At 34.2% G+C, this 10,661-nt stretch overlaps 1 protein-coding gene across 3 annotated transcripts; it reads left to right on the top strand.

Annotated features, from left to right (window-relative positions):
- Window positions 1–7,396: 7,396 nt before the first annotated feature.
- On the top strand, window positions 7,397–10,296 carry LOC145052531 (putative GTP-binding protein OBGC2). 3 transcript variants are annotated; one of them, XM_079000353.1, is made up of 10 exons: window positions 7,397–7,596; window positions 7,931–8,406; window positions 8,508–8,599; window positions 8,709–8,792; window positions 8,869–8,898; window positions 9,018–9,218; window positions 9,289–9,396; window positions 9,464–9,538; window positions 9,642–9,802; window positions 9,973–10,296. In XM_079000353.1, the coding sequence occupies exons 1-10, from the start codon at window positions 7,475–7,477 to the stop codon at window positions 10,061–10,063; spliced, it is 1,440 nt and encodes a 479-aa protein (XP_078856479.1). In that variant the 5' UTR covers window positions 7,397–7,474; the 3' UTR covers window positions 10,064–10,296. The 3 variants fall into 3 exon arrangements, with proteins under 3 accessions (XP_078856479.1, XP_078856478.1, XP_078856480.1); XM_079000352.1 differs by having other exon boundaries at window positions 7,398–7,596; window positions 8,869–8,946; XM_079000354.1 differs by lacking the exon at window positions 9,464–9,538 and having other exon boundaries at window positions 7,398–7,596; window positions 8,869–8,946.
- The last annotated feature ends 365 nt before the right edge of the window (window positions 10,297–10,661 follow it).

Below are 10,661 nucleotides of genomic sequence, written 5' to 3'. Positions count from 1 at the left end.
CTCTCTCTCTCTTTCTCATAAATACTTGAAGTTGTGACAAGGGTTGGTAATGTAAAGATCCATTTGTAAGAAAGTGCATGTATTTGGGGTTTTTAATGTGGATCATGTTTTATTCTTTTTTTGTTGGTGATGTGACGATTAAAAGGTATGTCTTTTTGTTGGTTTAAATCGTTTTTGTACAATTCAATCAAATTACTTGACATGGAAAGGAAAACAATGGACAAAATTTGTCCATGTGGTTTTTGAATGGGAAATGGACTTAATTAGGTAATTAACTTTCGGTTTGTTCACATATGGGTAACTTCTTTTTTTCTTCTTTTTTACACATCTAGGTAATAAACTTTTTGGAAGTATTCATATATGATCATTATAATCGGCTGTAGCAGGTTATATCCGGTTATAAATAATGATCATATGTAAACATTTCTAAAAAGTTCGTTACCTAAATGTGTACAAAAAAAAAAAAAAGTTACCCAGATGTGAACAAACCGTAAGGGTAAAAGTAAATTACACGAATGGTCCTTGTAGTTTGGGTAATTTGTGCATTTGGTCTCCAACTTAATTTTTAATTTGGATGATCACTACTATTTATTTTTGTTGTGCGTTTAGTCTCTGTCTTACCTCAAAAGACTATTGTGCTATTTTTCAATTTATTTTTTAATTAATTTTATTATTTATGTATTTATTTTTTATATATTTTAAAAAATTAATAGTCTCCGCGTATTTGTATCTCCTCACCCTAAACCTGAAACCACATTCGAGAAATTTAAGCTTGGTCCCACCAGTCATCATCTCATCTCTCATCCTCTTTAACTTCTCTTTCCTTTGTATCTTTATTGACATCAACGTCTTCGCTATCCCTTCTTTTTTCCGTTCTTCAACTCCGGCGAACCAACACCATAACCAACCGTCTCTTCATTGAATTTTCCACCACCACAACCCAATAGTTGGGTTTGTGGTGGTGGAAAATTCAATGAAGAGACAGTGCGTTGTGGAGTTTGTTTGTTGGAGTTGATGGACAGAAAAAAGAAAGGATAGTGAATATGGTGATGTCATTAAAGATGGAAAGGAAAGAGAAGTTGAGGAGGATAAGAGATGGGATGATGACTGGTGGGACCGAGTTTAAATTTCTCGAATGTGGTTTCAGGTTTAAGGTGAGGAGATACAAATGTGTAGGGTCTATTAATTTTTTAAAATATATAAAAAATAAATACATAAATAAGAAAATTAATTAAAAAGGTAAATTTAAAAAATGGCACAATAGTCTTTTGAAGTAAGACATGAACCAAACGCACAAAAAAAAAACAGTAGGGATCATCCAAGTTAAAAAATAAATTAGGGACCAAACGTACAAATTACCCAAACTACATGGACCATTCGTGTAATAGGTTCAAATGCATCTGACCTACCACAACTGGCGTCACCACCCAGTGTACCTTCAACTAATAAGGACCGAATTATTGTTGAGTTGCAAAACGAGGTCCGTGAATGTTGCAGGAAGTTAATGGAACATAAGATGCGTTTTGTAGAACTTGAAACTATGGTAGTCATGCTTCTAAAACTTAGTAATAAGGTTGTTGGAGATGATGCTGGTGTTGCAAAATGGTAGAGGTACTTTAATTTAATATTTCACTTCAATATATTTTTTATTTAACTTTTTGGTATATCCATTTTTTTCCATTTATAATTAAATACTATTGGACCGTATAGACACATATCATGGATGATGTTGGTACCACATACCACAATAACTTATATGAGCATGATTATGGGTTAGGTACACCGAAACAGTTGCCAAATGATGCTCTTGAGCAGCCGTCTCCATATATTGAATCGTCATATTTTAAAGACATTCCTCGGGAACAACACAAAACTCTTGCATCACCTTTTAGGATTTTCTTTAGCAAAAAGTTATGTCCATATGGTATAAGTCTCCATAGATACACATGAAGAGAAAAGGTGTAGCACGCCAACAACCAGCATTGTTGGACAATCTTTTAGAACATACCATACATAGTCTATATAAACAACGGGATACTTTGATGTTGTTTGCTCACCATTTTATCACCGGTATATCGATAATTGAGTTTTGGACGCGCTTATATGCATATACCCATGCAGGCTGGTTGGAATGTGATGATTACACACTAGGCTTTTAAAAACAATACTTACTTTACTATTAAATTTATGATTGACAACACATTATGATGTGGATCTCATTGTTGATCGAGCGTAGACAGGATGGTGATCGATGGATGGTTATGCCGTCCGCTTTAAACTGAAGTGGTGTTGATTATGATGACATGTACGTAATAAGAAAAGATCTAGTGAATCATCATACAAAATCAAGAACACAAGGAGTAAATAAATCTTGTTAAGCTCTTATTAGATCTAGAAAGAGTATACAAATGGGTCTTGTACAAATTCTCTAGTCTAACACTCCAAAATGATCATTGTGTTCACGTTAAAGTTCGCCATTGATGTACAGACAGTTTTTGAGAAAAGCTTGATGTAACAACGTGAATTTTCCAAAATAATTTTTCATTTTTAAAACATTAATTCATTCATAAAATAATGTCAAACACATTGTATCAAATGTTATTGTCACAAAACATCTCCCCAGAATCTCTACAAAAACTCCAATGCGTGTGTGTACGAATCATGTCGGCGCCTTCCCGCGCTCATCACTAGTACCTGAAACACATAACACAACATCTGTAAGCATAAATGCTTAGTGAGTTCCCCAAAATACCACATATCGCATATACGCCACTCGAGGCTATAATACGACCCTCCAGTCGATGTGTCTCAGCGGGACCCTCCAGTCTCGTAGCTCGTTGGACCCTCTGATCCTGTCATAGCTCGTTGGACCCTCCGGTCCGGTCTATATCATCATACAACATACAATATCACATAGCACATAATCTCATACATAACACATAAGACCCTCTGGTCATCGCATAGTACCACTCTAGGTAATGTATAGTGAGAAGACTCACCTCGGTGTCTCGGTAACTATCTGACTCGCAAGAAGTGTGATCTAGCCTCTGCCTAATCACATAAATTAATACTCTCATAAATACAACTGAACTCAACCCTAAAAGTCAACAAGGTCAACGGTCAAACTTTGACCCGACTCGTCGAGTGCACTAGGGCAACTCGGCGAGTCTACACGTGTCCACTGACTCTCTTAGACCCTCTCTTGGCACGTCGAGTATTTCCCCCAACTCGACGAGTTCCGCCTGGCATGAATCGCGGGGCCACCCCGACTCAACTTGCCGAGTCTCAAGAACAACTCGGTGAGTTCCAACTTGGACTCAGGCCCCTGACTCTCCCTGACTCACCGAGTCATTCCCCTAACTCGACAAGTCCACTCACTGAGTGATTAACGGGCCACCTTCATACTACTCGCTGAGTCTGTTCTTCAAACTCGGCGAGTTCATGCCATGCACAAACTCAAAACGACTTCTGAGGTCAGATCTGTTCCATACAATCATAGATATGGCCTCCCCAAGCATGATAATCACGTAAAGTTCGGACCTTGACACACATATAACATATAAATGGTCCAAAATGGTGATTTAGCCCCAAAAATGGCATTCCAAGCTCAATACTCCCAAAATGACTCATAAAACTCCAAGGGTTAAGGTCTCTGGACCTCTTTGGGTCCAGATCCAAAACACAAACTCGAGAAGGGACCAACTACTCCACTAAATCAACCTCAAAAAGGGTTAGAAAACCCTAACACAAGAATCAACACCAAAAACTGAAGAAGGTCCGAGAATAATACCTCAATGCAACGTCAAAGAGCTCAAAAACTACCACAATCGCACCTCCTTCAGCCTCTTCTTGCCTTGAACACTTCCTTCTTGCAAAAACACCCACAAAAACTCAAGATTGCCTCTCCTTTCCTCACAAACGCTCTAGATCTCTATAGGGTTTTCTCTCTGGGGGCTGGTGGCCGCAAATGACGGCCATAAGGCCCTTTAAATAGGTCTCAAACCCTGGAAATTAGGGTTTCATTAAACAGCGTGGACTCGCTGATCCACCCATGAACTCGCCGAGTCCAGTTGTGAACTCGCATACAAATCCGCGACCTTACTCGGCGAGTCTAGACGCCAACTCGCCGAGTCCCCCCACAAAACTCAAAAATAAAGGAACAAATATCATACCTGGGAATCCGGGTGTTACACTTGAATTTGAATGAGATCAAATAGCTAAAACACTTGTAATTCACCAATCAAACACTCGATTTAGCAACTAGAATGCATAATCAAATCACAACAGCAAATGTAAGGTGATTTTCTGATGCAAAAGAGCGGAAAATTGAAATCTAAAACGAGAACTAGACTCAAAACTTTTGCAAAATTTCAGAAAACAAATCAAATCTATATAAATCCTGCTCTGATAACAATTGAAGTTGCAATGAAATCGAGAATGAATAATATGATCAGAGTCAAGTATGAACGATGAACACAAGATGTAAATAATATATGTTTGGCTCAAATTAGCTTTCAAAGAAGTACAGAGTGTTTTAGACAAGATTACAATGATAAGCTCAGCAAAAGTTCTTATCTACTCTAGTACACTTCCCTATTTATAGGAAGGATGAAAGCGAACAAAAAATACAAGGGACTAGACATTCTAAGTTTCGAAATATAAATGCCCTTGTAATAAAGTTACAAATTAACAAAACATAATACTGACTTTCGACACCTTACAACTAGTTTCGACATCTACATAAACACTAACACATTTGACTAGAGTGACATGATTGATGGATCATTTACCCAACTTGGTCTGAGTATGATATAGTATAACTATATTTCGATTACATTACCTAAGTAATAGTTATTTATAATATAATTTTATTTTATGATTAATTAATTCCAACATTTTGTATAACTTTACATCCCCATCAATATACCATGTGCTCATTAGTTTTTAGGTGCTTTGGATTTGAAGACATTCAAAATGACTATATATAATAGTCACTAGGTGAGTGACTATTGTTCAGAAGATCGGTCTTGGTTTATAACTATGTGAGCCCGCATCCACAAACTGCTACTAGGTATCAACTAGTGGGGTACCAATCCAACTGATAAAATCCCTGTTGAGAGTTTTTAAATGACCCTTGAAAAGACCCTAGACATACCACAACATGTTTGACAATAGAGAGGATTGTGATGTGTTTTTGTGTTGGTTCCGAGAGATGTTGATCCCAGGGAAATTGTATTTGATAGAGGGTGAAGACGATACATAGACCTTTTCATATCGTAAATTAATGATTAACAAAAAAAGTTTTGGGGTACGAAATATGGATTTTATAAAAACAAATACTATATATATTATACCAAAAAAAACTAAAAAAAAATACCAAACACTTATTATAGAAAAACAAAAAATAATATTTGACTATTTCAGAACGTTTGTAAGGAATCGTACTCTTGTATTTCGAAGATCTCTCCGTAATAACTTATTATGGTGGAGACGGAGAACCACTTGTTTACCAGGTGTTCAACGACTAAGGAAGTTATCGCTCTTATTAACATGTGGAGTTATGAGTTTCCAACAGACAATGTTACCATTGAAGATATGTTCCAAACTATCCAGGAGAGGGATGCAGATAAAAAGGATAAAAACAACATGCTAGGAGTGATTTTATTGGCTTTTAGATGAGTTGAACAACAAGATTTTCAAGGGTATGGTCATGAATTGTAATTTTACTTTCTGGGAAATTAAAAGGGATAATGACTTAAAAGGATAATGTATTTTTCGATTTGTACACATTTTGTCACTGAGTTTTTTTTTCGTCTACATTTATCCTTCAACTTGTTAAATCTTAGTTGCTTAGGTCATGTGTTCTGAACGTCATAACTTCTTTATATGATTTCGAATTTTAACGATTTTTATATCCATGCGCTCGTATTTTAGTCAACTACAACTTTTATTTAGATTATTCCCATTAAAAAATAATATATTTTTACTTACGATTTTTATATCCATACGCAGGGGCATATTTAGCTCGGTTTCGGTGTTGTACCTACAACACCTGTTTTTTCTGTCCGCAGTGGAAAAAAGTTCTTTTTTTCTTTTTTCGTTTATACCTATTTTTCATGTATCAACAATATTTATTTCATATCAGAAACACCTACTATGTATTCTTACGTCTGCCCCTATCCATACGTTTTTATGAATGCATGTATGGATGTTTTTTTTTTATTTTTTATTTTCTATTTTTTATTTTTTATAAATAAAATCGTAAGTAAAAATATATTACATTTTAACGGGAGTAATCTTAATGAAAAAATGAACACGTGGATATAAATATCGTTAAAATCTGATATCGTATAGAAGTTATGACGTTCAGAATACAAGACCTAAGTCAAACCACCAGACTTACGCAACTAAGCAGTCGAGATCATGTTGGACATAAACATCAACAACCCTAAACACCTCATCAATGATTGTTCCACGTAAGATGTCGTGAGAAAACCTAAAAAAATAATTCATAAGTACAAAAAATGACTTATTTTGAAACAAAAAAATGTGAAAGACTAAATATGTACAAAAAATTAATGACTAAATGTATACAAAAAGAAAAATATATTACCATATTAAGTCATTTTTTCCGGTTAACATGAAGTAACCGGTCATAAGGATTAAATGTATACAGTTTAACAAGTTGAATGAGTAAATCTGGACGAAAAAATTTTTAGTGACCAAATATATACAAATTTAAAAATACATTATCTTTTTAAGTCATTATCGCAAATTAAAACCACCACCTTTTGGTGGATAAAAAGTAGGGTCAGAAATCATAAATTTTTGTTGTGGGATTGTATTTCTGTTAATGCTTATTGGCATCTTGTTTGCTGTTCAAAAAAATAAAAATAAATAATTTATTCCGGATAAATTGATTATTTTAAAAAAATCTGATTATGTTTTTTTTGAAGAATACGTTTATATGGGTTACGATTACTCAATTTCTCATAGTTTATCGACAGATCTCCCTATACTAATAAAATAGTAGTTCTTTTGTCATGTGTCATAATCTTAGGACTTGTAATTAGTATCATACCACTTGTCAATATATTGATTCTCCATTTCAAATTTGAAATTTGAAATTTATCATTTTAATTATATTAAATTAATAACATTCGAATAAAAAATAAAATAAAATTTATACAAATTATAAGATGATATAATTTTACGTATTTATTTGAATTAGCAATTATAATTTAATATATAATTAAAAAATATCTTTTAACTAATAAGTCATTTAAAATAATTAATTAATAGTTTTGAGTTTTTACTAAAAAAAATTTAATTAATTTTATAAAATGAAACAATTTGATATATAAAAAGATATAAATTTCGATTTTGATATATGAGCTCCAGGTTATCCATACTAGTTACAACTTACAAGACTCAACCGCCTACATCAGCAAGGAACAGTTACCGGTGGTGTAATATGATATCCTCCTCCGTCTCCGTTCGTCAACCGCCGTCATCGTCTTCTTTTCTCGGCGCTGCCCTCTTTCCCCATGAATTACACACCTCCACCTCTCACTGTCCTTTTCCTCTCAATCATAGGTAATCTCTGCCTCTATCTCTATGTCTTACGCTAGCCTCACATTAACGAAACAATCAACATCCAATAAGATACGGAGCAAGTTTTTGATTGCAGTAAAACTCTCGAGATACTTTCATCACTAGAACTTGATCTTCTGTTGTTTAAACTTTGTGTATGTGTAATTAGCGCTGTCGGAATGCGATGTGTTGCAGCGAGTGTTGAAGTTCTTAGGGTTTTTAATTAGTCATATCGAATTGAGCTAATATACTGTAGTCAATGTCATTTTACATTCTCCAAGATGAAATACTGTAGTCGACTTTGTTGATTTGAATGATAATTGTACAATTTCTGCAGATGGAATCCGCATGGAAGCTTTCACAATCATTCTAGATACCCTACATTGAAGTGCAGAGCTACGAAACCTAAAGACTCATCTTCTCCAACCCTCGAGAGTCTAGTTAGAGAACCTCACAAGTATTTTGATGAGGTTATCATAACCATTCGTGCTGGAGATGGAGGTCATGGCGCTACTCTTTCTATGCCTAACTCAAAACCCTCTTCTAAATCACTCACCAAACAAGAGAAAGAGAAAGTAAGAATAAGAGGTTCTTACAAGAGAGACTTTGATGGATCACTTATCTTACCAATGGGTGGTCATGGTGGCGATGTTGTAATTTATGCAGATGAAGGCAAAGATTCATTATTAGAGTTCCATAAAAAGGGTAGATATAACGCAAAACGTGGGGGGAATGTTGATACAATGGGTGGCTTGACTTCTCTAGTGAGAAATGGCTTATCTGCCCCTACATTACGCATTCCAGTACCTTTAGGTTTGACTTTTTCTCAACATCACTTCATCTATTTTCTTTTATATTCAGATTTTTATGATTCTTTTGAGGAAATGGATTCTCATTTCTTGATTTGTTTACAGGCACTGTTGTAAAACATAAACGAGGTAAGTTTCTAGCTGATTTAGCTTCACATGGTGATGAAATTCTTGTTGCTAGGGGTGGTCAAGGAGGGGTGAGTAATCCAGGACATAAGTTTTTCATTACCACTTACAAAATTACAGTTTTGACCTTGATCTTGTATGTAAAATGGACTTCATAGTTCATTCCTTTGCTTGTGGCAGATCAGTCTGTTAGAGATGCCAGAGCATAAAAAGAAGAAGATAATGAATCTGACAACAAATGTTATGAGAGATGAAAGTGATAAGGTAAAGATCTACATTCTCTTTTCTATCTCTTTCAGTAAATTACCATTTTACCCTTGCACTATTATTTTACTTACAGGTGTTAATTCTTGGGCAACCTGGGGAGGAGGTGAGTTTGCAGTTAATACTAAGAGTTGTTGCAGATGTTGGTCTTGTAGTAAGTATCATCTTTTACACAATCTTCCTAAAATGCCCTCACATTAACATTTTTTTTCTTTTTTTCTTCAGGGACTTCCTAATGCTGGAAAATCTACCCTTCTATCAGCTATTACACTTGCAAGACCTGATATTGCAGATTACCCTTTTACAACTTTAATGCCAAATCTTGGACGCCTTGAGGGTGATCCTAGTTTAGGGGCAGGAAAATTTTCTTCTGAAGCAACATTAGCAGACCTCCCTGGTCTTATTGAAGGGGCACATTTGGGAAAAGTAAAAAAAAAGAAAAAAACTTTATTTTTTTAAAAATTGGATGATATTTGATCGTTTCATCATTCTTCAGGGACTTGGTCGCAATTTCTTGAGACATTTGAGGAGAACTAGAATGTTGGTCCATGTTGTTGATGCAGCTGCTCAAGATCCTGTCTATGACTACAAAACTGTAAAAGAAGTATAATCTCTCTCTCTCTCTCTCTCTCTCTCTCTCATTTATTTATTTTTTAATATTAATTTTGTAGGAGTTAAGGATGTACAATCCTGAATATCTTGAAAGGCCATATATTGTGGTTTTGAATAAGATTGATATACCTGAGGTATTAATTGTATTATGAGATTTGCTATTTTGCTTCTAATCTTATATTATTATTATTATTATTATTATTATAATTTATAAATAATGAGTTATTGGTTATATAGGCAATGGAAAGGCTTCCTGTTTTGGTTGAAGAAATAAAGAAAATTGGAAGTGAAGATTTACTTTTATCTGATGAAAAGGATGTTATTTCTAATGAGGATAAAAAAATAAAAGAAATTGAGGAATATCCACTACCTGTTGCTGTTGTAGGTGTCAGTGTTCTGTAAGTTCTTTTTTTTTTGGCTATTAAATAAAAGCAATGTAGTTTGAAAAATCTACTCCTTATAGCTATAATTGGGTTGATTTTTTTGAGTATGATGTGTTAATAAGAAAAAAAAAAGTTGAAATTAGAATGATGTAATGGGAATCTGAAGAAGCAATTTTTACTTGCAGGAAAGGTATGAATATCAGTGAATTGCTGAGGGAAATTAGGTCTGCATTAAGAAAATGTCGGGAATCTGAAGAAACAATTTACCTTTCTTGAATGTAGTGAAAAAACAATTGATAATTTTGGTATATCTTGTATGATTTAAATCGTAGTTAGTGCAAATATTATCGATTGAACTTACTAGAGAATGTTGTTTTAGTTAGACTTGTACAAAGATTCCAATGTACGTCAAACACAGTACAATCTGTTCATGTTGTGTCATGTTATGATACAGTCAGACTTGTACAAATATTTGATGTGGGATAAACGCAGTACAATTTCTTCTGACATGTCTTGTTTTGTGTGTAACAAACTCGACGTCAACTCAAGATCAATTCACAATTTCTTTTAGTTTGATTGCACTAGTATACTTGATAATATCATTTTTATTTTGTTTGACAACCCAATAATAAGGTGTATAAATTAGTCAAATCACTTTATGATCTAAAACAAGCTCCAAATAAATAAGGTGTTTAAATTAGTCAAATCACTCTATGAACTAAAACAAGCTCCAAATAAATAACGTATGAAGTTTGTCATCATATGCTTATATGGATGCTATGCTTATATATGGGATCTGGTTTAGATGTTATAAACTAAACCAAAAATATTATTACATATTTACATGCATGCTTTGACATGAAGGACGTGGTAG

The sequence above is a fragment of the Lactuca serriola genome, chromosome 5 (assembly GCF_051521515.1).
Source record: "Lactuca serriola cultivar US96UC23 chromosome 5, Lser_US96UC23_V15, whole genome shotgun sequence".
In the NCBI taxonomy this organism is placed as follows: domain Eukaryota; kingdom Viridiplantae; phylum Streptophyta; class Magnoliopsida; order Asterales; family Asteraceae; genus Lactuca; species Lactuca serriola.
Note: the sequence above shows the minus strand (reverse complement) of the source record. Positions and strands in the feature narration are given on the sequence as shown.

What these genes read in the sequence shown, in the direction of transcription:
- LOC145052531 (XM_079000352.1), top strand. Translation starts at nt 7,475, where the DNA reads ATGATATCCTCCTCCGTCTCCGTTCGTCAACCGCCGTCATCGTCTTCT. An exon ending in TGAGAGATGAAAGTGATAAG is followed by an intron (nt 8,793 to 8,868) that starts GTAAAGATCTAC and finishes TTTTACTTACAG; the next exon opens with GTGTTAATTCTTGGGCAACC. An exon ending in GTTGTAGGTGTCAGTGTTCT is followed by an intron (nt 9,803 to 9,972) that starts GTAAGTTCTTTT and finishes TTTTACTTGCAG; the next exon opens with GAAAGGTATGAATATCAGTG.